At 46.2% G+C, this 24,322-nt stretch overlaps 3 protein-coding genes and 1 long non-coding RNA gene across 11 annotated transcripts in view; 2 read left to right on the top strand and 2 right to left on the bottom strand.

Annotated features, from left to right (window-relative positions):
- DNHD1 (dynein heavy chain domain 1) overlaps positions 1-3,223 on the bottom strand; it is a 75,036-nt gene extending 71,813 nt beyond the window's left edge. For all 7 annotated transcript variants that reach the window (XM_082682911.1, XM_082682915.1, XM_082682916.1 and 4 more), the window contains exons 1-4: positions 3,152-3,223; positions 2,721-2,792; positions 2,523-2,595; positions 1,420-2,254 (exon numbers count right to left, since the gene is read on the bottom strand). In XM_082682911.1, coding sequence (XP_082539037.1) covers positions 1,420-2,254; positions 2,523-2,586 — 899 coding nt within the window. In that variant the 5' untranslated portion in view covers positions 2,587-2,595; positions 2,721-2,792; positions 3,152-3,223. The remainder of the gene's footprint in view (positions 1-1,419; positions 2,255-2,522; positions 2,596-2,720; positions 2,793-3,151) is intronic.
- A 12,124-nt stretch (positions 3,224-15,347) lies between these two features.
- On the top strand, positions 15,348-17,399 carry LOC309840656. Its single transcript, XR_014298737.1, has 2 exons — positions 15,348-15,822; positions 16,032-17,399. It is a non-coding gene; the product is annotated as an uncharacterized lncRNA (long non-coding RNA).
- TIMM10B (translocase of inner mitochondrial membrane 10B) lies at positions 17,379-18,273 on the bottom strand. The gene is made up of 3 exons (XM_082682910.1): positions 18,162-18,273; positions 17,891-17,986; positions 17,379-17,714 (listed from the first exon to the last, which is right to left on the bottom strand). Exons 1-3 carry the CDS (start codon positions 18,213-18,215, stop codon positions 17,538-17,540), a joined length of 327 nt encoding a protein of 108 aa, XP_082539036.1. The 5' UTR covers positions 18,216-18,273; the 3' UTR covers positions 17,379-17,537.
- Positions 18,274-18,349: 76 nt separating this feature from the next.
- On the top strand, positions 18,350-23,255 carry ARFIP2 (ARF interacting protein 2). 2 transcript variants are annotated; one of them, XM_082682908.1, is made up of 8 exons: positions 18,350-18,489; positions 19,272-19,412; positions 19,671-19,767; positions 20,516-20,634; positions 20,816-21,037; positions 21,564-21,721; positions 21,870-22,044; positions 22,488-23,255. In XM_082682908.1, the coding sequence occupies exons 2-8, from the start codon at positions 19,314-19,316 to the stop codon at positions 22,641-22,643; spliced, it is 1,026 nt and encodes a 341-aa protein (XP_082539034.1). In that variant the 5' UTR covers positions 18,350-18,489; positions 19,272-19,313; the 3' UTR covers positions 22,644-23,255. The 2 variants fall into 2 exon arrangements, with proteins under 2 accessions (XP_082539034.1, XP_082539035.1); XM_082682909.1 differs by having other exon boundaries at positions 18,371-18,489; positions 19,561-19,767.
- The last annotated feature ends 1,067 nt before the right edge of the window (positions 23,256-24,322 follow it).

Genomic DNA, 24,322 nt, shown 5'->3' with positions numbered 1-24,322 from the left:
TGCATCGGGCTCCCAGCTCCATGAGGAGTCTGCTTCTCCCTTTGACCTTCTCCCCTCTCATGCTCTCTCTTACTCTCTCTCAAATAAATAAACAAAATCTTAAAAAAAAACAAAGAATAGGGTTTGAAACTTTGATGTTGGATCAGAACATCTTAATGGTGTAACAGCCATTAAAGCTTCATTTCCTCAATAATTAAAGTCTTATATGATCTAAATCGGTTCAGAAGATTGCAGAACCAGAAATATTAGCTCCTCTATGGATTCCTGGTATCGAATCTCAACTATGGGTTTACTCTGCTCTGATATCTTCACATAAGTTCTCAGGCAGCTTCCTCTTTCAGACTCCTCAGCTGCTATTCCCCAGGCCTTCACCTACACCCATGCCTACCCCTGCCAGACCCCTGTCCCATGCCCTTCTCTGCCTTTTTCTCTGCCCAGAGAAAACTGGGACTCTTGGCCATGAAGTAACTTCCTCTAGTTCCACTGCCTTCCCACACGTTTATCTGCACAGACTCCCATTCTAGCCCCATCCTAATCAACCTGAGAGGAAGCAATGTCCTTTCTTCCCTGCAAGACTAGTTTCTTCATTTGTGCTGTGGAACCCTGACTGCCTCTTTGTGTTGTAGTTTCAGTCACTTCCTTTTCTTACCATTAGCCCATATTTAGTCATTCACTGTACAAATATTTATTAAATGCCCACTTCTCAAGATCTCTCCATCTTCATAAGAGTCCTATCCAGACACCTATCAAACCAAGACTTCATTAAAGAATAGTAAAATGTGATTTCTACTTTATCTCCTATTTGCTCTTGAATGCACTAAAATCTGGCTTCCTCCTCACAAAACTCCCTTGAAATAAACCACTCTCACCAACCTCCTGAAAGGAGCAATGAGAGCCAGATTGGGGAAACAACCAGCACTCAAAGGGCCAGGATATCCAAACTGGCAGGGCAGGAAGAGACTATGGAAGAATGAAAGTCCCATTTGGCAGTGCTGCCAATTCTAATCTGCTCTGGGGCTGGCTTAGCTCACATAGACAGGAGTGGGAAGGCTCCTCACACACACTGCCCCCTAGGAGCACCCTGAGAGAAGGACCTGTACCTGACTTCTAGCACCATCTGAGATAGAATGGACCCTCTGGAAACTCAAGCTGTTTTCTGAAGCTTTGGCTTCCTTATAGCTGACTTTTGATTTTCGTGGATTTCTGCATTGCCCAATGTGGATGAACACTAAGACCACTCAGTTTATTTGCAGACAAAAAGGAAGAGAGAAGCAGCTTCGACCAGCATTGCTTGGGGTCTGGCTAATGCCTATAATCAATCAGGACCTGGCTCTAGACATCCAAGTGACCCTAGAGACACCTGTAAACTGGCTTCTTTCGCTCCTCTGCTTAAAGCCCCAATATGGGCCCCTCACTTACTTAGTCTCTTTTCTTCCAACAAGTTCCTCCGCTGCGTCGTCAGTGCCCCTGCTCTCATATTGTATGGGGATGTCTGTCGCCAGTGCCAAGGGCAGGAGGCTAAGGCCATCTAGCCACCAGGCCTCTTTCAGGGCCACCTGAGCACCAACAATGCCCAGGCTGTGCTGCAGCTCAGGAAGTGTCAGTGGTCGCAGCCATGTAGCCAACTCCTCCCCTACCTGCTGCCCACCCCACAGGGCCTGCACGAAAGGGCAGGCTGGGTGTGGCGGCCCATGGTGGAACTTCTGCTTCTGGGGACAGCACTTGACATGGGAGGTACCCTCTAACAAAGAGGTATCTGGGGGAAAGGCCTGCTCTATGGCATCTAGCAGGTCCAGCTGGAACTGGGATTGGACCCAGGGGGCCCAGTTGGACAGCTGCTCGAGGAAGGGCAGTAAATCAAGGCGACCAACAAATAGTGCACGATATGGGGGGAGCTGACACAGCACAGCATGCAGGTAGCGCCAAGCTGCAGGGCTGCCATCCTGCAGCACAGCCGAGAACAGAGCTTGGAGCTCTGCCACCAAGAGCTCCAGCGCTAGGGGGTGCTGTGACTGGGTCACTGCCTTCAGGAACTGCCTCTGTTTCCTGTGATGGTCCCGGGGCTGCTCTTCTGCCTCTGGAACACAGATGGAGTGCTGAGATTCAAGGTCCTCAGACGATGAGTCTTCAGGAGACGGACCTGCCTTCTGCTCTGAGACCAAAAGGAGCTGGGCATTCAACTGCTGTCGGACTGACCTCGCCCACTGATCAGGCTCTGATTGCCAGTTCCAGGCTCCTGGCTGCTGGATCTCACCTGCTCGGCCCAGCCCAGGAGAAGAACAAGAGAAAGGGCTTAGGCTCTGGGCCACGGATGGTCAGAGTCTAAGGGGGCTAGGGGGAGGGGGGAGGAAGGGAGTGAGGACAGGGAAATGGATGGAGCTGCAGGCAGAGCCAGAATAGCAAAAGACAACTCTCCCTATAGCTTCCCCAAAGCCTCTGGTAAGAAACAGGCCCAAGACATAGGTAGGGGCCCTCTTTGCATAAAAGTTCCTTCCCAGCACCCAGGATACAGTCCCCCTCACCTGGCCCAGGCGGTACAGGAAGCAGTGGAAGGTAAGGGAAACTGATGTGCTGGTGAGGTTCCATTCCAATTGCCTGTTGGAGAAATTGGTGAACCGGGACTTGGGTCCCATGCACAGGCTAACGCTACTCACAGCTGCCCACACAGAAAGACTGGCACACATAGGAGTGATCACTTGCAGAGACAAGCTGACACACACCTGTAGAGGGCTCACTCAGAGAACCTTAGTAAGAGCAAGGAACTGCCACTGGAAATGGAATCTGGCAACCGCCTAAAAGAGAGAGACAGGTCTTCACTCAGAGGCAGCAAAGCTCCAGTCCTATCTGCCCATGGGCTGTGGGGGCTGTTGAGGGCAGAAAGCACAGAGAACTACTTGGTCGGGATGAGGTTGGGGGTAGTGTGGAGAGGGAAAAGTGGCAAAGGACCAAGCTGGGAGGAGGAGGAGGAGGAAGAGTGGGAGGAATGGGAGAAGGAAAAAGAGAAAGGAGAAAGGGAAGGGGAGGAAGAGAGGGGAGAGTGGGGGAGGTACAGAGAAGGCCCATGGGAGTGTGAGAAGAGGGGATCTTTCTGGAGGCAGTGTCGAGGATGGTCTGAGGGCAAAGGAAAGTGGTTTGCAAGCTGTGGACTCACCCGCAGCTCATCCCTTTCCAGCTGTTAGAACGGTTACATGGCCCCAAGAGGCCTGAGCCACCCCCCCCCCCCGCCCCAGAACACCCGTGGAACAGCCGAGGAGCCGGAAAGGGGAGGAGTTAGCATCCGCGTTGCGCCAGGGTGGCACCGGACGAGGTGAGGAGCTAGGAGAAAGGCTGGGAAAGGCTTCCTTCAGCCCAGGTCTAACCTGCTGGCTGCCCACATAGCTTAGGGATAGCCGATCAGTCTGGCTGGGTATGAAAATGAATGACACGGTTGATTTGGGGAAGTAGCAACTCTGAGGGCATTGTGGGAAGGTGTAATCCATGTGCCTATCTATATACTCACTGAGCGTCTAAGCTAGTGCCAGGTACCAAGAAGCTGTGCCATTGGGACCCTACCCGAGCACCATCCACAAATCCACCAACCTCACCTCACCAACCCCCTCAAGAAAACCCATTATAAGACAAAACATTTGATCATAGGAAGCCCAAAATTGAGGGTGGGAAGGTCTGAATGATGAAAGAAAGAGAAAGAAAGAAGGAAAAGAAGGAAGGAAGAACGAAAAAAAAAAAAAAAAGAATGAAATTCAGTGTATGAGATCCTCACCTCTGCTTTGCAATCCAGATTTGTACATCCATCTGCCGTTATTGGCTCTACTTGGAAATCTGATAAATATCTCAAACCTAAAATCTTAAAATGTCCAAACCAGACTCCTATCACCCCTCTCCCCAGGGCAAAAGAAATCTGCTTTCACTGCCTTCCCCAAAATAATAAGCCCATTTTTCCCAGTTACTTGGGTCAAAGCCTTAGAGTCACCTTTGATTTTCTCTCTCCCTCCCTCTTCCCACTTCACTCTACATCTCTTGTTGAATCCTCTAGCAAATTCCATTGGCTATAGCTTCAAAATCTATCCAGAATCCAAATATTTCTGACCACCTTAAGTGCTACAACCTTGGCCTATATCACTATCTCTTCTCACTTGGATTATTCCATAGCCTTCTTAGCTGGACTCCCTCCTTCCTTTTTTTTTGTTTTTAAGATTTTATTTATTTATTTGACAGAGAGACAGATCACAAGTAGGCAGAGAGGCAGGCATGGGGAGGGGGGAAGCAGATTCCCTGCTGCGCAGAGAGCCCAATGCAGGACTCAATCTCAGGACTCTGGGATCATGACATGAGCTGAAGGCAGAGGCTTTAACCCACTGAGCCACCCAGGCACCCCTAGACTCCCTCCTTCCACCCTTACCCCTACTATCTGGGTTTTTTGCTTTGTTTTGTTTTGTTTTTTTTCCAGAGCAGCCAGTGACTCTTTTCAAATACAGGCAGCTCTTGTCACTCCTCTAATGCCTTACCATTGCATTCTCTGAGGTGAAAGCCAAAGCCCTCCATGGTCTCCACATCTCTGTGATGAGCTGCTGGTTACCTTTGGGAACTTCTCTTCTACTCTCTCATTATTCATGCCACTGAAGCTGTTCTTGGATCACACCAAGCATGCTCCCACCCCAGAGCCCATGTACATCTCCACTGTGTATCAATTAGGACATGTACAAATCTTCTGTGCCTGTGTAACAAATTACATAAACTAAGCAGCTTAAAGACAAACACCCATTTAGTCTGTCATAATTCTGTAGGTCCATCTCCAGCATGGCTTGGTTGGGTTCTCTGCTTAGGGTGTCATAAACCTGAAATCAAGATGTTGGCTGAACTGATAAAGGCAAGGGAAACAAGGGCAAAAATGAACTATTGGGACTTCATCAAGATAAAAAGCTTTTGCACAGTAAGTAAACAGTTAACAAAACCAAAAGACAACTGACAGAATGGTAGAAGATATTTGCAAACGACATATCAGATAAAGGGCTAGTATCCAAAATCTATAAAGACTTATCAAATTCAACACCCAAAGAATAAGTAATCCAATCAAGAAATGGGCAGAGGACATGAACAGACATTTCTGCAAAGAAGACATCCAGATGGCCAACAGACACATCAAAAATTGCTCCACATCACTTGACATCAGGGAAATACAAGTCAAAACCACAATGAGATACCACCTTACACCCGTAAGAATGGCTAAAATTAACAAGTCAGGAAATGACAGATGCTGGTGAGGATGCAGAGAGAGGGGAACCCTCCTACAGTCTTGGTGGGAATGCAAGCTGGTGCAACCACTCTGGAAAACAGTGTGGAGGTTCCTCAAAAAGTTTAAAATAGAGCTACTCTATGACCCAGCAATTGCACTACTGGGTATTTACCCTAAAGATACAAATGCAGCGATCTCAAGGGGCACGCGCACCCGAATGTTTATAGCTCAATGTCCACAATAGCTAAACTATGGAAAGAACCTAGATGTCCATCAATAGATGAATGGATAAAGATGATGTGGTATATATATATAATGGGATACTATGCAGTCATAAAAGTAATGAAATCTTGCCATTTACAACTACATGGATGGAATTAGACAGTATTATGCTTAGTGAAATAAGTCAATCGGAGAAAGACAATTATCATATAATCTCCCTGATATGCGGAAATGGAGATGCAATGTGGGGGAGTTGGGGGTAGGAAAAGAATAAATGAAACAAGATGGGATTGGGAGGGAGACAAACCATAAGAGATACTTAATCTCACAAAACTGAGGGTTGCCAGATGGAGAGGGGATAGGGAGAGGGTGGTGGTGTTACGGACACTGGGGAGCAGCACCATATGTGCTATGGTGAGTGCTGTGAAGTGTGTAAACCTGGAGATTCACAGACCTGTACCCCTGGGGCTGATAATACATTATATGTTAAGAAAGAAAGAAAGAAAGAGAGAGAGAAAGAAAGAAAGAAAGAAACTGTGGAAAAAAAAAAAAGATGTTGGCTGGGTGGAGCTCACATCTGGAGGCTCTGGGGAGAAATCCCCTTCCAAGCTCATTCTTGTTGACAGGATTCAGATCATTGCTGTTGTAGGACTAGGTCCTGGTTCCCTTCCTGGTTATCAGCTGGGTTGATACTCAGGTCCTAGAAGATACCCACCTTCTTTGCCATATGGCCTATTCATCTTAAGGCCAGCAACAGTGCCTAAAGACCTTCTCAAGCTTGGAATATTTCTGCATCCAGCCAGAGAAATCTCCTTGCTTTTAAAAAGTCCATGTAGATTAACAGAAGAGAATAGGGGGCTCAGAAATGGACACTCAACTGTATGGCCAACTAATCTTTGACAAAGCAGGAAAGAAGTTCCAATGGAAAAAAGACAGTCTCTTCAACAAATGGTGTTGGGAAAATTGGACAGCCACATGCAGAAGAATGAAACTGGACTATTTCCTTACACTACACACAAAAATAGACTCAAAGTGGATGAGAGACCTCAATGTGAGACAGGAGTCCATCAAAATTCTTGAGGAGAACACAGGCAGCAACCTCTTCGACCAGAGCCACAGCAACTTCTACCTAGACACATCGCCAAAGGCAAGGGAAGCAAGGCCAAAAATGAATTATTGGGACTTCATCAAGATCAAAAGCTTTTGCACAGCAAAGGAAATAGCCAACAAACCCAAAAGACAACTGACAGAATGGGAGAAGATATTCACAAATGAAATATCAGATAAAGGGCTAGTATCCAAAATCTATAAAGAACTTATCAACACACACAGGAATATAATGCCATCAAAAAAATCTTGCCATTTGCAGTGATATGGATGGAACTAGCGGGTATTATGCTAAGGGAAATAAGTTAATTAGAGAAAGACAATTTTCATATGATCTCACTGATATGAGGAATTTGAGAAACAAGACAGAGGATCACAGGGGAAGGGAGGGAAAAATAAAACAAGATGAAACCAGAGAGGGAGACAAACCATAAGAGACTGTAATCTCAGGAAACAAACTGAAGGTGGCTGGAAGAGAGGGGATGGGAGAGATGGGGTGGCTGGGTGATGGACATTGGCGAGGGTATGTGCTATGGTGAGTGCTATGAATTGTGTAAGACTGATCAATCACAGACCTGCACCCCTGAAACAAATAATACATTGTATGTTATTTTTTTTTTTAAAAGTTCATGTGGAAAGGTTGGACCTACCCTACCCAGATAATATCCCTTTCTTACAGTCAGGTATGCCATATATGTAAGCTGATCACAGAAGTAAAATCTATCATACCCATACTCCTAGGGATTATGTAGGATATGCACACAGGGAATGAGAAATTCAGGACTATCTTAGAATTCTGCCCACCACATACATTGTAATAACAAAAGGAACCCAAAATATAGTCGTTTGAACCTGATATAAGTTCCCCCTGCCTTACATCTGTCCAAGTAGAAATACTTGAGGGCTAATATGGCAGCCTTTTTGTTGTTCTGCCTTCTCTGAGGAAATGGCCCCTCTCTTCAAGGTCCAAGAGAGTTCACCACCATGTCCGCTGGGTCTCATCCCAGCCATGGAGGCAGGAGGGAGGAGGCCCACCCTTACTCTTAAGGGCACAATCTGGTAATGCACACATCACTCAATCACACATTCACATCTAGCTGCAAGGAGAGCTGCAAAATCAAATCTTTATTTTCAGTGGCTATGTTCCATATAAAAGCAAAGGATTTCCTCAGTAAGGGAAGAAGGGAACAATGGATTCTGAGGGACAACAACAGGCTTATACCACAGCAAACACTCTTCTTCCAGATGTCCACAAGCCTTATTCCCTCATTTGAAGTCTCTGCTCAAAGACCTCATAAACGACTTCTCTGACTACCCAGCATAAAATAACAACACTGTTCCCACTTTTCTTCTCCTTCCTACCCTGCATTGTTTACTCCACAGCACTTCATATTATCTTGTATAAATACTTAACTGCTTATTGTTTATTTCCGCTGACTAGAAACAGAAGCTCCATGGTGGCAGAGATTCTGATTGCTCTCTGCTCTATCCCCATCCCCTAGTGCTGGCACCAAGAGTAGATGATCAGAAAATATTTTTGGAACAAATGCATAAATGTATAGCAATCTTCATTGATGAGAAAGGGGATCACCTCTGGAGTCAGATTGTCCGGATTAAAAACCTGACTCCACAACTCATTAGTTGTAGGGTATTTTGCCTCAGTTTCCCTCCCTCCCTCCCCTCCTTTCTTCCTCCTTTCCTTCCTTCCTTCTTCCCTTCCCTTTCTTTCTTTCACTCTTTCTTTTAGTAAAATGAAAGTAATAGTATCTACCTTGCAGGATTGCTGTAAATATTAAATGAGTTAATGCATATAAAATGCTTAGAATAGAGCCTGATAATACTACATTTGATATAGTTGATTTGTGTAAGCTATGTGTTTCTGCTGCTTGTGACACCCTACCAAGTGCTGTTTACATAAAGGTGAACAAGACATAGTAGTATTCAGTAAGGGCAGGAATAAGGGCAGCCCTTCCTGGAAAGGTTTAAGAGTCACAGCAGGTCTTGATGTTTATGGCCCTAAAATAACAGTTCTCCAGACAGGAAAGGACAGAAGGGAATCCTGTTCAGCAGCCTTACTGAACCCTCAACATCACCCAAAAATCAAATTTTTTTTTTTTTTTGCATCAGTCCACTCTTTCATTCTGTGCAAATACTATTTCAAACCTGTATTCTCATGTTCCTTTTTTGTTTTACTCTCCAATGATAACTTCACCTCCTATTAAAAAAAAATAGATGAAACAGAAACAAGAGGATACACACATTTATATACAGATAGGTAGGTAAGTAGGTAGGTAGATAGATAGATTTATTTTAAAGAACTGGCTACATGATTATGGCGATTAGCAAGTCCAAACTCTGTAGGATAGGTCAGCATGCTGGAAACTCGGGCAGGAATTAATGCTCAATCTTGAGGCAGAAATTCTTCTTTAAGAAATCTCACTTTTGGGGCGCCTGGGTGGCTCAGTGGGTTAAAACCTCTGCCTTCAGCTCGGGTCATGATCTCAGGGTTCTGGGATCGAGCCCCGCATCAGGTTTTCTGCTCAGTGGGGAGCCTGCTTCTGTCTCTCTCTCTCTCTCTCTACCTGCTTCTCTGCCTGCTTGTGATCTCTGTCAAATAAATAAATAAAATCTTAAAAAAAAAAAAAAGAAAGAAAGAATTCTCATTTTCTGCTCTTATGGTCTCTGACTGATTGAATGAAGCCCACCCTCACTACTAAGAATAGTTTTGGTACTTAAAGTTAAATAATTGTAGATGTTAACCACATCTATCAAATAACCTTCACAGCAACATCTAGATTAGCGTTTGATTAAATAACGGTATAGTAACCTAGCCAATTTGACACATAACACTAACCATCACACATGATATTTAAAAGAAACTCAATCTCTTAGTACCAATAAAAAAAAAAAAAAACTTAGATCTGCTTTACCCATTCCTCTATGCTTCCTGTTACCAATCAGAGATGTTCCTCCTCTCTCTAAAACCAAGCTCTAGACCTGTGCTCTGAAACTCTCTCTCCTCCCTTCACTTACTTAACAAATATTTATTGAGCATCAACTGTGCTGGGTACTATTTCAGGTGTTTCGTTACATCAATGTACAAAGCTAACATTGACAAAATTCCTGATTTATGACTTAGACAATGTAAATTCTAGTGGGAGATACAAGTAATAAATAATAAACAAAATAAGCCCTTTACCCATTTCACCAATGGATGAGGGGGACCAAAAGGTAGTCAGAATATAAACTGGCCAACAGATAGGATATGATTTAAAAGTCTAAATTTCCATAGAAATATTACTGGTCTTAATCTTCACCCTCTTTAGGAGAATCACATTTAGAGAATTTATATCACAAGTCTTGGGAAAGAAAATAATACTTTGAATCTGAAGGAAGAGAAATTACCTGCAAAAGCCCTACAATGGTTTCCACCCTAATGTAGTTCCTGTTTAGATTAGATGGGAAAACAAGCCTATTCCAAAAGTTCACACTATTTAGTGTTTATGGTGGTTAACAGTCTAAAATATAGTCTTGTAGGAAAAAAAAATACAGCAATGTGTGTAAAACACTGCAGGGGACAATGCCAATATAAATAGTTTTGTATAATCATGGTAGTATACAGAAAAAATTTTATTAGAATCTTGATCCAGAAACAAAAAGAAAAAACAATATGAGTAAACAATATATATATATATTATGTGAGAAATGACAGTGCTATGGAAAATAGAACAGAATAAAGATCAGGAGTTTCTGAGGGGAGGATAGGTTGCAATTTTAAGTAGCATAATCGGACTAAACCTTAATAAAAAAGGAGACATCTAAGCAAAGACATGAATGAGGGTAGCCCTTCCCCCTGTCTTTTGTTTGGTTAATTCTATTTCATCCTTCAGCTCTCAGGTTCCAAATCACTCCTCTGGAAAGCTCTCCTTCATCCCCCACACAGGTAAGTTAGTACTACTACATGTTCCATTACAACGCATATGTCTTCTTTGTAACATTCACCATAGTTGTGATTATTTGTTCTATATTCACCTTCACCATACCTGTGTCAAGTTCCAACAAAAAAAAAAAAAAAGGATTGCATCTCTTTCATTTACCTCTGCATCTGCAGGGCTTAACAATGTTGGTAAATACACTCACTTGGGTATTTGTGAAGCACTGAATATAGGAACGAAAATGGGGCATACCCAGTAAAGGAAAAACAGAGTCAGGAATTAGCATGTCTCAGTACCACAAATAAATTGATCCTTTTACAACCAAGGGTAAGAGAATTAAAAACTGAGGAAAGGGGGTTGAAAATGAGGCCAGAGACATCTTCTGGAACCTGATCACAGAAAACAGTTGTGATACTGAAGAGTCTGAAGGTGACGGAAGGTGTTGGGTAGATAAGTACTATTATTTTTGTATTTTGCAAGAATCACTCTCGACCAGTATGGAAAATGGATTGGTAGATGTCTCCTACTAGCCATTCTCCTCCTCTTCCTTAGTAACAGAATTTCCAATTTTTAACTGCATAAAAAATGACTGGTGAAAATAAAGTGGTATTTCCTAGCCTCCCTTGTAACAAGGTCTGACCACATGACAAATCCCTCATGTGGAACTTTTCGGATGTGTCTTAAAGGGAGGAGGATATACCCGTTCACCCACTCCCTGCTCCATTCTGGCCCTTGGAATGTTTGTGTCTAAAGTAAAGCTCCATCCTGGGTCACATGATTGAGGATCATACTTTTGATACAAGCAGAAAGCTGAAGAGTAGCTTGGTTCTTAAATGACTGATGTCACACCAGTCTTGGATGAGATTTTTACTTCAAAGTTTGTGAGTCACTGTCATTTTTAGTCTCTGTTACATATACCTTAGCTAAATGCTAACTAATCAAAGGGATACAGGGTCAAGGAAGAAGCTATTAGGTGACTGCTGCGGTAATCTATACAAGAGCTGATTGAAAGCTAGCTCAAAGTAGTGACAAAGGACATGGACAGAAAAGAAAGGGTTCAAGAAATATTTAAGCAGAATTAAAATGCTTAGAAATTGAGTAGAAACTAGAATGACTGTTTTGCTCCAGATGGAAGCTTTCTGGTATTGACTGATCTGTGAATATTAAGGGCAGAAGGGTAGAAGGCATGAAAAAACACCTCTAAATCATCAGCAAAATGGCAAAAGTTAAATGCAGACTCATTTGTGTCTCTTCTGATATTAAGCCTTTCTCTTCCTATGTCAACAGTGGACTGAGCTGGGAGGAAACTGAAAGATGTTCATTCAATAAATATTTAGCAAGCACATATGAGATGCTAGGCACTGTGATAAGGGTACAAAGGTGAGCAATACAGCCATGGACTGTGCCCTCATGAGGTATGTAATTACCAACTGTTATGCCGCAAACATGAGGAATTACGGGAGCTGGAGTCTGGGAAGAGTTATTTGAGGAAATATCATTCAAATTAAGTACTCAAGAATGAGTAGAAGTTAAGTAGGTAAAGTGAAGGGAAGGCAGGAAACAGGTGCAAAGGCCCTGACTTGGAAGGGGACCTGCCTGACAGGTTAGAATGGAGTTGTCAATGTAGTGAGAGCACAGAGAGGGAGCAAGTGAGGTGTGGCTCAATTCAGTTGAACAAACAGTAATGACAGTCCAGTGTTTGACAGATGATAAGATAAAGCTGAGGTGAGCAAGGGACTGGATCATGCAGGGTCTCAGAGGTCACATGTAGAATGCATTTTTATCCTAAGAATGGAAAGCTATTGTGAGAAGCCTAAATTTGTGTTTTCTGGATTATGAATAGAGAAGAGTGGAGGGATGCAGAAGTGAGTATGAGGTAAAGTAGCAATTGCAGTAACCCTGTTGAAAGACTATAAAAATGGGGAGAAACAGACAGGATCAAGGGATATTTACAAGTGTAAAACTTAAACAGATGGGATTTGGCAACTGAGTGAGGTTTCGACTTCCTGCAACTGGAGGAGTACCAGCTATAGAAGGAAAGCTGATGAGGAAAACATGCTGAGTTGGGATGTTTTTGAGACACCCAAGTCAGAATGTCTATCAAGTAGCTCAGAAGAGAGATCTGGAAGGCACCAGTAAGTGAAGCTGAGTGGGGACACAATCCTAGAAAAATGTCTGAGAAAAAAGAGGACCTAGAGAAACCTTTAGATGTAAAGGCTGGAGGCAAGTGAACCTCAAAAGAGGCTATAAAGCTGTGGTGAAAGTAGCAGTAGGACCACAAATGGAATCACAAACACTAGTCAATAGTACCAGATGCTACTGAGAAGTGAAGTAAAATGAGGACTGGGAAATCATCACTGAATTCAGGGATATGAGTCATTTGGTGGGCCACGGTGACCTCATCAAGAATTTTAACACAGTAAAGATTGTAGAACTCAAAACAGACATGGTGGACGAATGGGAATGTAGACAGCCACAGTATCCTACTGTTTCAGGAAGTTAAGCTGTAAAGTGGAAAACAATAGGATAGTAGTTGGAAGGGAAATAAGGTAGTGGTTTGTTTGTTTTAAAAGGGCAGTCTTTAGCATGTTTGAACAATGGTGAGAATATAGCAAAATAGGAAAAAGTCAGAGATTCCCAAAGAAGGACTAGGTTTCAGAGCAGGAATAGGCATTGGCTTTAAGAGACATGCTTGTCCTACTTAGATGGAGGGAAAGATAATGATGCAGATATAAGCAGGTGACCAAGTTTTGTTGCAACATTTTGCGGGAACTCCTGAGAGCTTCTACTTTTACCTATGAATTAAAAAGTAAAAAGAAAAGTAAAAAATTACCTGCAGAAAACTAAAGGCAATAGTGAGGGTAATAAGAGGCTTAATTATATTGATCTAGGGGTACCTGGGTGGCTCAGTGGGTTAAAGCCTCTGCCTTCAGCTCTGGTCATGATCCCAGGGTCCTGGGATAGAGCCCCACATCGGGCTCTCTGCTGAGGAGGAAGCCTGCTTCCCTCTCTCTCTCTGCCTGCCTCTCCATCTACTTGTGTTCTCTCTGTCAAATAAATAAATAAAATCTTTAAAAAAAAAATTACCTGCAGAAAACTAAAGGGAATAGTGAGGGTAATAAGAGGCTTAATTATATTGATCTAGAGGTACCTGGGTGGCTCAGTGGGTTAAAGCCTCTGCCTTCAGCTTGGGTCATGATCCCAGGTTCCTGTGAGCGCCCCCCCCCCCATTGCATCGGGCTCTCTGCTCAGCAGGAAGCCTGCTTCCTCCTCTCTCTGCCTACTTGTGATCTGTCAGTCAAATAAATAAAATCTAAAAAAAAAAAAAAAAAGAGAGAATATTGATTTGGAATCGTCATTGCAGGGACCAGCAGAAACTGTAAAAATCTAGTGGGATTATAGGAGTTGAGTCTTCATTTGACCCAGGTAACCATGAATTCATAGTCTTATAAATCTGTTCTGTAGTGATTTCTTTGGGCTTTTAGCTGTCCAAATTCAAAGACAGTCAAATGTCTCATTTTATCTGTGTCCAATAAAGAGATGACAAAAAAATTTAGCCAGTTCCGAGAGAATGACTGGAATTTAAGTTGGACAGGAATCTTAAGACAAAAGGCATTAATGCAGGCTGCCTGGGTGGCTCAGTTGGTTAAATGGCTGCCTTCGGCTCAGGTCATGATCCCAGCGTCCTGAGATCAAGCTCCACATTGGGCTCCCTGCTCAACTGAGAGCCTGCTTCTCCCTCTCCCTCTGTGCTCTCTCGGTCAAATAAATAAATAAATAAATAAATAAATAAATAAGGTGTTAATGGAAATAAGGTAGAATCAATAGCTTGAATGCTCCAGTGAAATCAAAGAATAGCAAAGGACATATATAATAAGCAAAGCAGAAGGAATATAGTCAGTAAGATGCTGGTAACAGTGTTTTAAAGATGGAGCAGTTTGGGGTAATGATAATGGCCAGGACATAACTAAGGGTGTGGTTAGCTAAGACACAGAAAGTCTTCTTTCACAGAAAGACTGAATCGAGGAACTAAGAAACTGAAATACTGAATGGACTGTCCAGTAACATTAAAGCATCAAGAAGTTATAGGAAGACCAAGGGCTACCTATTTCAAGGAAAGCATTGGTTACTAAGGACAAGTAATGGGAGAAGGTGGTATAGTTCAAAATACTCAAAGAAATCCGACTTTGCAAAGGAGTAGGCAATTAAGTTCTGAAGCCACAATGGCAAGAACACCAACTCTGTCTCCAGTATGTATTTGTGGTAAGAGATAGAGCTTTGTTAACATTTACTCGTGTTGGGGCGCCTGGGTGGCTCAGTGGATTAAGCCGCTGCCTTCGGCTCGGGTCATGATCTCAGGGTCCTGGGATCGGGTCCCGCATCGAGCTCTCTGCTCAGCAGGGAGCTTGCTTCCCTCTCTCTCTCTCTGGCTGCCTCTCTGTCTACTTGTGATTTCTCTCTGTCGAATAAATAAATCTTTAAAAAAAAAAAAAAAAACATTTACTCGTGTTGTGCTTAAAATGTCACACTGCTCTCATTTTACCAATGGATATCACTTTATGGCAAGACCTGAAGGGGCCATCAGTGACTATAGGACATGGATAACAGTAGGGTTCTTCTAAGTACCGAACATGTTTATAAAGAGAAAAGAAGAGGTTAAAAACTAAAGGGATTAACTAATGGATTACACTGAGGGATACTTGCTTTTCCAAGCCTAGGGACAGGCTCGGTGCAGATAAGCAAGCAAGATAAACTCTGTCAATTCAGAGAACGTAGCCTCTAGAGTCAAGACAGATGTTGTTCTTAGCCCTTCTCCAGCAAGTAGTAGTTAAGTGACATGGAAACCGAGACAATTTACAATAGAAATTTACTAGAAGGATACACACAAATGTCCATGTAGAAGAGTCCTCCCACTAGCATCACAGTATTCCAGGTCTCCATTCCCATCTTGGGATTGTTAAGTTCACAAGCTGTTTTAGCTGTAGTTACTTACCAAGGAGAGAACTTTATTGGTATGCACAAATCCACTCAGTAGGGAAGTTCCTGGTCAGCAACTAATATGTTCCTAGCAAAACTTTTGTTCAAAAGACAGGAGCTAAAGAGGCAAAAAGCTGTTTGAAGCCACTTTTCTCAAGAGTTAACTATGTATAAGATAAGGTTCTGGTACATCTGGATTCTTGCTTCCTTATCCTTTAAGGGCAGATAATCTCTCCTTATAGTTTTGCTATAAAGATGAAGATAAAGCAGGACAAGTAGCAGTATGAGAACCCATACAAATTGGGTGGCTCAATGGATATTTTGAGTGGCAGCCTGGTGTAATAAAAAGTACATGGGGGGGCGCCTGGGTGGCTCAGTGGGTTAAGCCGCTGCCTTCGGCTCAGGTCATGATCTCAGGGTCCTGGGATCGAGTCCCGCATCGGGCTCTCTGCTCAGCAGGGAGCCTGCTTCCTCCTCTCTCTCTCTGCCTACCTCTCTGCCTACTTGTGATCTCTCTGTCAAATAAATAAATAAAATCTTTAAAAAAAAAAAAAAAGTACATGGGTTTTAAAGTCAGATCTGTTATCTATAAGGATCTGCTACTAGAGAATCTCAACTTCCTGATCCACGGGGGGGGGGGGGGGGGGGGGATTTCTGCTCTGTGCGTAGTTTAAGGAGTTTTTGTTATTATTGTGGGAGCCAATGTCTAAGAACTTCCATTTGCTCTGTAAAAAACAAAACATGGTCACCTGATGGGGAACAGCTGAACGTGAAGTGGGAGATAAGGAGAACAGTGAAGATGTAAAATAATCACCATGGTGATTAGGAGATGAAATACACCAGGAGGCCACAAAGGGTTGCTTGTTGGCAGTGAGGGCTTTGTTGAAATTGGAGACCTTGAATATTTAGTACCACTCGTTACACAGCTGTGTTTTTCTCTAGCAGTCTCAATGGAGGAAAAGAAAAAACAGCTGGAATGATATAAAAAGGACACAAGGGAGGCAAGAAAATGCAGTGATGGAGGATAGGTCATTGAGACTGCTGAATACAGAAGTAAATTTCAAAAGGAGGACAATAAATGAGAGAAGAATGGAGAGGCTCAACACGGAAATAACAGAAAAGAGACAGGAACACAGGGAAGAGGACAGAAGAGTTGAAATTATAGACATGCAGGTAACGATAAAGCAGTCCCAAGGATTTGCTTTATCCTATTTTTCCCCATAACCACCATCATCTACTTCTCCCTTGGGCTTCTGTCCCTCAGGTCTGGCTATATAGCAGAATATGGTCCTCCAAGTTTCCCCTTTCTGACTCTCCTGAAGACAAGCACACAGGTCTTCTTTTGTGTGAAGGCTTTACCACTCATCCTGGGGTAGACAGAAAATAGTAAGAAAGTAACAACTTGGGAAGATGGCTGAAGTTCCAGAACACCCCAAAATTCTTACAGGTTTCATCTCTGTTCTGGAGCTACTGAGTTTCCGGAAGGCAATGCCTAGAAACCCTGTCTGTGATTTCTTATCTGTTGTCCTTAGTTATCTCCTCCATTCCCTACATCTAGCAGAATTCCTTAGAGTCCACAAAAAAGAGTTATGAATGACTGCACACTGGCTCACAAATGAGCCATTTAAGTCAGACAGGTTTAAGTGAAGGAGAGCTAGAAAGAGGTCTCATTTTCTCTGCCATCTGGGCAGAAACCAGCTTCCTGTTGATGTCACTAACATTAAAATTTTACCCACAGACCTTGCTATAACCAGGTGCCTGGGAATGTTGAGGTTTTCCTTCTACACACAGACAGCAATTTCTCCACTGCCAGGGCTGAAGCCAACCGATATGTGCTAGCTAACAGAATAAAGGATGATGCCAATAAAGTGGGCAAACCTTCCCCGACCAGGACATAAACCAAAAAGAGTAAAAGCGGGTTTATTGGCTCCGGGAAAAGGAGCAATAGTACCCAGCTCTCAGGTAACCCCTCACTCTATATACAGGCTGCATCCAGCCCAAGGTCCACTGGCTCCTTCAACTTGAGGGTCCATCCAGTGCCTCCCTTCCTGGAGTTGAGAGGGCTAGCTGCCTGATGGTGAGGTTCCGGACTGTTCAGCAGCAACACCTGGCCCAGGTGAGGCAGCCTCGTAGTCTGCGATGCGGCGCTGTACCAGAGCAGGCATGAGCTGCACATAAGCGGCCATGAGGCGGTGGTTGGAATGGATCAGCTTCCCAGCACAGCTGTGCAAACAGGCTTCCTGGATAGAAGACAGGGTAAAGCAGAGGCCAAAGGTGTCCTGTCGGGTCCGTCTCCTTCCTTCCCATCCCTAGCCTAGGGGCAAGTTGGGTCGTGGAAAGGCCAGAGCCCGAGGCAAGGGAAGTCGGGGTTGGGAACAGTCTACCGCGAACCTCCCTACAGAGTTCCCCACCTAACCTCCTCAGCATCCAAAGCTCGGTGGTGCAGGCTGGGCACGCAGCGCTGGAAGCAGAGTTCGGTCATCCGATTGTAGACCAACAGGAAGTCCCGCAACTAGGAGAAAAGGGGACAAAGAACTCAGCAAAGAGGGGGCTCCTGGAGGCCTCGTTGCTCGAGTTTCCCAGGACCGCGCGCCACAGCCCGACGTTCCCAGCCTTCCGAAGTCCAGCCAAATGGGCAAGGATCCTAGCTGAACCTATGGGCCTGCAGCGACTTAGCACCCACTCACGTTCCTCAGTTGCTGCTGCTGCTGCTGTGGCTCCATCGCGCCACCAGCTCTCATACGTCACTTCCTTACAGCCACTCGGTAACGCCCCGGAAGTGATCTCTCCCAGCTCCCCAGGGACTGAGGGGGTTGGCTCAAGGATCGCCATGCCCCGGCTAAACGTCATTTCCGCCCTTATAATCTGCGACGTGGCCGGCTTCTTCTGCCCGGGAGGGGACGTCACTTCCGCCGAGTTCCTGACCTGCTGCTAGGATCGCGACGGGAACTGGAGCCCGAGGTCCCCGCGCGGCCCGGGCCTGGCGCCCTGAGGGGAAGAGCGGCCCGGCCGGAGGTGAGAAGGACATACTTGGGCGAGGGGAAGTTGAACGCACGAACCTGCCCTAAGGGAAGATGCCACTGAGCCTTGGGGAAGGATGAGGACACACCTGATGCCCAGGTGTATGGGGGGGGGGCGGGGACTAACACACCTGGGGGACATAACTGACTTTGGAAGGGATCACTATGTTCTGGGAAAAAGAGGCTTTTCCCAGAGACCGAGAACATACACCAACTGATTCAACTAAGGCCTGGGGGGTAGGGCCCGAGGAAAAGGAGGTGCATGGGATGGAAGAAGAGGAGACCACCTGAGGGAAAGGGGAAGAAACACTAAGGGAGTGTGAAAAGCCAAGCAATGGAGAACATACCCGAATGGGAGGAGTAAGCTCCTGAGCCTTGGAAAGGGGTTAATCTGGTGGGGGGAAACAGCTGCATGGGGTAGGTTCCAAGACAGCACAGACCTTATCTCTCTTGGTCACTGCTGTGACTTCAAATAATGCATGACACATAGTAGACACTTATCAAATGTCTGTTGAATGACTGAATGCATGAATGATCACCTGAGTCCTGATGGGGTTGAGGATTCATGAGAAGACACCTGGGGCCTGGGTGTGCATGTGGAAAGAAAACACATCTTGGAGGGAAGAAATACATATCCGTAAGAAGAAAGGAGTGGGGGTCCAACGCTAGAATACTCCAGTCTTGGGACAACTTCTAAAATCTCTGAAATGGTGGGGGAGACCTTTTCTTTCTGGAGTATTGGCCAGTTTCCAGAACTGTTTGTGTTGGGCTTTGCAGGGCACTGGGGTGGAGACTTTGACTCCAGTCCCTTCCCTAGCCATGACGGACGGGATCCTAGGGAAGGCAGCCACAATGGAGATCCCCATCCACGGGAACGGTGAAGCTGGGCAGCTTCCTGAGGATGATGGGCTGGAGCAGGTGCTTCTGTTTGATTCTTCTCCATATTGTTTTAATTTAGGAATCCCACATCATAAGCCCTGGGCTCTTACCCCATTTCATTAGTTTTCCCCTAACTTACCTAATTCCCGCCAATCTTTTTACAAATCTTCATTCTGATTCTATGCAGACTTCCCTTGTGTGCTCTCTCTGTGATGCTTCAATCCAAGCTTGTTCTCACCCCCCAAATGCTTCAGCTGCCCCAATGTTCCTGAAGCCCCCCTCTTCTCTGGCCTATAGGACCTCCAGCAGGTGATGGTGTCAGGACCCAACCTCAATGAAACCAGCATTGTGTCTGGTGGCTATGGGGGCTCTGGTGACGGACTCATCCCCACAGGTATGAATGATCAGAACAGGACAGGAAGCTTGTTTGGAGAGAGAGTAGGGTAATGGTTTTGGGGAGTATAGGGTATGCCTAAGATAGCTTGAAGTATGTCTGGAGATACTGGGAACTTCTGCTAGTATGAGACCTATGGACTCTCCGTAGCTAGAGCCCAAGGCTAGAGCCCAGGGTTGTCCAGCTGCTCCCATTTGCCATTTAGCCCCTAAGATGTGACCATTTTTCCTTTCTCTGCTGCAACTACCTGAATCACGTAAAGAACTCTGTTTCACAGACATTCTCCCTGCTCTGGAGCTTGAGACAGATTTGGAACTCTGAAGCTTCTCAGAGTTTTGGTTTAGACTCTATAAAGTTTAGAGAAGCAAATATTCTTGAATCTCACACTGACTCGGATTCCACATGAGGATGTCAGTGAGGTTTCTTATTATCAGGACCCACCATCCTTGACCTGCCACCCCATTCTTAGCATATTTTCTTCCATCTTCTCTGCCCCTGTACACCAGCAACTCCCTTCCACACCCCAGTCCCCATCACCGCCTCAGAAGGAGGCCAGATGTATATTGGAATTTGGGTCTCAGGGCACAAGGTATGAGTTCTGTTCCTAGTGAGTAGGAGAATCTCATTGTCTCTAGTTTCTGCTATTTCAGTAAAGTCATTCAAATGCTGGCTAGGAGGTATGGGTGGACCCACAGAGATGTCTGGTTATATCTGAGAGAGGCTGGTGTCAGAGAACTTGGTTCTTTAGGGTCTGGCCGCCATCCATCTCACAGTACCACTCCTGCTGGCCCTGGAGATGAGGTGGCTCGGGGCATCGCTGGAGAGAAGTTTGACATCGTCAAGAAATGGGGCATCAACACATACAAGGTGGGATTTAAGCACTTTTCCCTTTTCCCACACTTTTCCTGGGTACCTTTACCCCATATTCCAGATTCCAGTATCCCATCTATGGCCGAGACTAGGAGTGTGGGGATGCTAGGGTCAATACCTGTTGGGGGGAGGGGCAAGGTGCTAGGGTCTCTGACCTATTCCCCCACTTTCCAATCAGTGCACAAAGCAGCTGTTATCAGAGCGATTTGGCCGAGGCTCCCGGACTGTGGACCTGGAGCTGGAGCTGCAGATTGAGTTGCTGCGTGAGACGAAGCGCAAGTATGAAAGTGTCCTGCAGCTGGGCCGGGCACTGACAGCCCACCTCTACAGCCTGCTGCAGACTCAGCATGCACTAGGTGACGCCTTTGCTGATCTCAGCCAGAAGTCCCCAGAGCTTCAGGTGCCTTGGTCAGGCCAAAGAGGGTGGGGGGACTGGGCCCGGGCCCTCCCAGGCAGTCAGCCCTCAGCCTCCCTCCCTCCCTCCCTCCTGCAGCCCAGAGGGAGAACCCCTCCAGGGTAGGCCCAGCCCTACCCCCAGCAGCACTCACCTGTGGAGGCAGCCTAAGGGTTTGTACAGAGGTTCAGAAGTTGGAGGGGTGGGGGAGATGGCACACTAGATGCCTCACAAGTAACCCTTCTCTGCATCAGTGCTCAGCCTAATCAGAGTCCCTCCCTTGCCTGCTGCACTAGCTTTCCCTATTCTCGTCCTGTGAACTTATATGAGAACCCCACTCCCATGTTCCTACCCCAGCCATCCCTGGGGTGGCCCCACTAACTTTCTGGCTAAGAGAGCCTTGCTAGAGGCAGCCCTTGGTGGTTCCAGTTTCCATGGCTGTTTCCTCCATGGGGAGGAGGGGAATAAGGGCCCTGTAGCTTTAGTCAGGTAGGAACTGTTGCTCAAGGCCTGTCCTCCCTTCTGCCTTCAGGAGGAATTTGGCTACAATGCAGAGACACAGAAGCTGCTGTGCAAGAATGGAGAGACCCTGTTAGGGGCTGTGAACTTCTTTGTCTCTAGCATCAACACATTGGTCACCAAGACCATGGAAGACACGCTCATGACTGTCAAGCAGTATGAGGCTGCCAGGTGTGGGCACCAGCAGGGCCCAGGGTTTGGGGGATTGACTGGCCTGGGTGGAAGTTTGAGCTTTGGGGTCATAAGAATTGAGGAAGGAAAGGAGAATATGTGTGGAGGACACAGGGGTGGAGACCAGCCTGTATCACCCCTTTCCCAGGCTGGAATATGATGCCTACCGAACAGACTTAGAGGAGCTGAGCCTAGGCCCCCGGGATGCAGGGACGCGCGGTCGACTCGAGAGTGCACAGGCCACTTTCCAGGCCCATCGGGACAAATATGAGAAGCTGCGGGGAGATGTGGCCATCAAGCTCAAGTTCCTGGAAGAAAACAAGGTGCCAACCCCACCCTTTGTCCCCAGCCCACCTTCCCATCTGTAACAGTGACCTTCTACCCCCAAGACCCTCCCCATTACTGGATGGGGGAAATACAACCTGGCTAAGGGGTGGGATCTTCCCCCCCAGCCCCTTCAACTCCTGGACCTTTCTAGTCACCCGCCCTCCAATCCCTGGCCCTTTTCTGTTGGAGGATTTGGCTCCTGATTCCAGGAACATAACTGGGAAAAATCATTCCCTGAGCTGGGGTACCAGAACTCCAGGCCCAGCAAATCAAGTCAGGTTTCTCCCATCAGACTGATCCTTATCCTTTGACTCCCTTAGTAGAGGTCAGCCCCCACCCTAAAAACACCATCAGAGCAGAATCCAGGTACCCCTGGTCTGGGCTCAGGCTCAAGAAGGGCATCTGAGTCCAGTCTCAGCTGACCCTGCTGGACCCCCAGATCAAGGTGATGCACAAGCAGCTGCTGCTCTTCCACAATGCCGTGTCAGCCTACTTTGCTGGGAACCAGAAACAACTGGAGCAGACCCTGCAGCAGTTCAACATCAAGCTGCGGCCTCCAGGAGCTGAGAAGCCCTCCTGGCTAGAGGAGCAGTGAGCTGCTCCTAATCAAACCTGGCTATCAAGAAGGACATTGGGAGAGGCAGTCCCAGGGTGGGGGAGACTGGACTTGGGACATCCCTTGCCACCTGCCCTCTGGCTTGGGTTCCCTTTCCCTGGCTGGGGCCTGACACCAGTTTTGCCCATACTGCTGTGGGTAGGGAGGGGGCTTGCAGGCCCAGCAGCTGCTGTCCTGTCCTTTATCTTCCTGGCCACTGGGCTTCATTCCCAGATCTTTTCCTTCACTCCACAGCCAAAGGCTATGACAGAACCACTCCCTGGCCAATGGCATTACTCCTCAGGCCTGTCCCCAGCTCCTGGGGTGTGCCCCCTGACCAATGGCAGGGCCTCAATAGGCCCTGTCAGCCAATGGCAGCTCTTCTTGGGCTCCCCTGGGCCAATGATGTTGCCTCCAGTACCCTTTGTCCCTCCTCTATGTGTCCCCATTGCAGAGAAGGGGACTGGGACCAAAGGGGTGAGGATAATGGGGAGCCCCATTTCTGGCCCTGCATCTGAATGGGCTTCCTCTCACCTTCCCACCCAGTTTAATTGTGCTTAGAGCCCTGGAAGATTGGGACCTAGCACTAGGAATAAACCTTTCATAAAAGCAGGCCAGTGAGGTCAATTTGTGGGGGTACTCTAGGAGGGTGGGCTGGGTGGAGAAATGTTCAGTCTAACCGTACACCAAAATCCTGTTAAGCCAGAGGAGCAGAGGCCAAATAGCTGGAAGTCACAGGTTTTAGGAACAGTTGAGAGACCACTCCTCCCCCAGCCCCAGCTGGAGCCAAAAGAGCTTTATTTGCTCTTTAGGCCAGCACTGAGATAGCTATGGTCTTAAGAGCACAGGGCCTAGAGGGGGTTGGGCCCGCTGACCTTCATCAGCCATTCATTCATACAGCAAATATTTACTGAGTGCTTTTATTTGCCAGGCACTGCTCTAGACCCTGGGGATACATCAGAGAATAAAATAGTCCCTTCCCACATTGCTTATGGCCTAGTGGGGGATAGAGACAAGTAACCAGGCAACTACAATGCAGTGATGAGTACTAGGATACAGAAGTTCAGGGAGCTGTGGGAGTGCAGAGGAGGGACATCTAGCAGAGACTGGAGTGCGTATGGGCTGTCACCTTGAAAACTAAGACCTGAAGGGCAAGTAGACACAGGCAAAGAACAGGGAGAGAGCAGTCTAAGCAGAGAGGCCAGCATATGAGAAGGCCCTGATAGGGCTTGGGAGGAATTCAGTTTGGAATGAAAAGTGGAAGGGGAAAGGCTAGAGAAGGACAACAGAGGTGAGGCAGTGAGGAGGTCACACTGGGCCTCTTCAGGCTTATGATTAGGGACTTTTGCTTTTAGGAGAAAGGGAGCTGTAAAGCTTTTTCAAGCACATATTTGATGACATGAGAGAAATCTAAAATTGAGGGAAGTAGTCCTCATGAGGCTTGAGACCGTATACAGACCCTGGACCCCTCACATTGGGTAGTCTAGTAACCCTGGCCCCAGACCGGAAAGCAAGCAAGAACCCTGAGGCTCATTCACCAGCACTGGTCACCAGAACCCATCAGGCGGATGAAAGGGTGAGGGTGCACCCAGGTGTACTGGCCACCAGAACTCATCAGGTGGATGAAAGGGTGAGGGTGCACCCAGGTGTACTGGCCACCAGAACTCATCAGGTAGATG

The sequence above is a fragment of the Mustela nivalis genome, assembly GCF_964662115.1.
Source record: "Mustela nivalis genome assembly, chromosome: 9".
NCBI classification, from domain to species: Eukaryota; Metazoa; Chordata; class Mammalia; order Carnivora; family Mustelidae; genus Mustela; species Mustela nivalis.
The sequence above is the reverse complement of the archived record's forward strand: the minus strand, read 5'-3'. Positions and strand labels throughout refer to the sequence as shown.

Excerpts from the sequence above, each read along its gene's own strand:
- TIMM10B (XM_082682910.1), bottom strand. The coding sequence starts at position 18,215 with ATGAGAGCTGGTGGCGCGATGGAGCCACAGCAGCAGCAGCAGCAACTG. Across the intron at positions 17,987-18,161 it reads AGCAGCAGCAACTGAGGAAC|TTGCGGGACTTCCTGTTGGT; the intron begins GTGAGTGGGTGC and ends CTTTTCTCCTAG. Across the intron at positions 17,715-17,890 it reads GAGCTTTGGATGCTGAGGAG|GAAGCCTGTTTGCACAGCTG; the intron begins GTTAGGTGGGGA and ends TCTTCTATCCAG.
- ARFIP2 (XM_082682908.1), top strand. The coding sequence starts at position 19,314 with ATGACGGACGGGATCCTAGGGAAGGCAGCCACAATGGAGATCCCCATC. Across the intron at positions 21,038-21,563 it reads AGAAGTCCCCAGAGCTTCAG|GAGGAATTTGGCTACAATGC; the intron begins GTGCCTTGGTCA and ends TTCTGCCTTCAG. Across the intron at positions 21,722-21,869 it reads AAGCAGTATGAGGCTGCCAG|GCTGGAATATGATGCCTACC; the intron begins GTGTGGGCACCA and ends CCCCTTTCCCAG.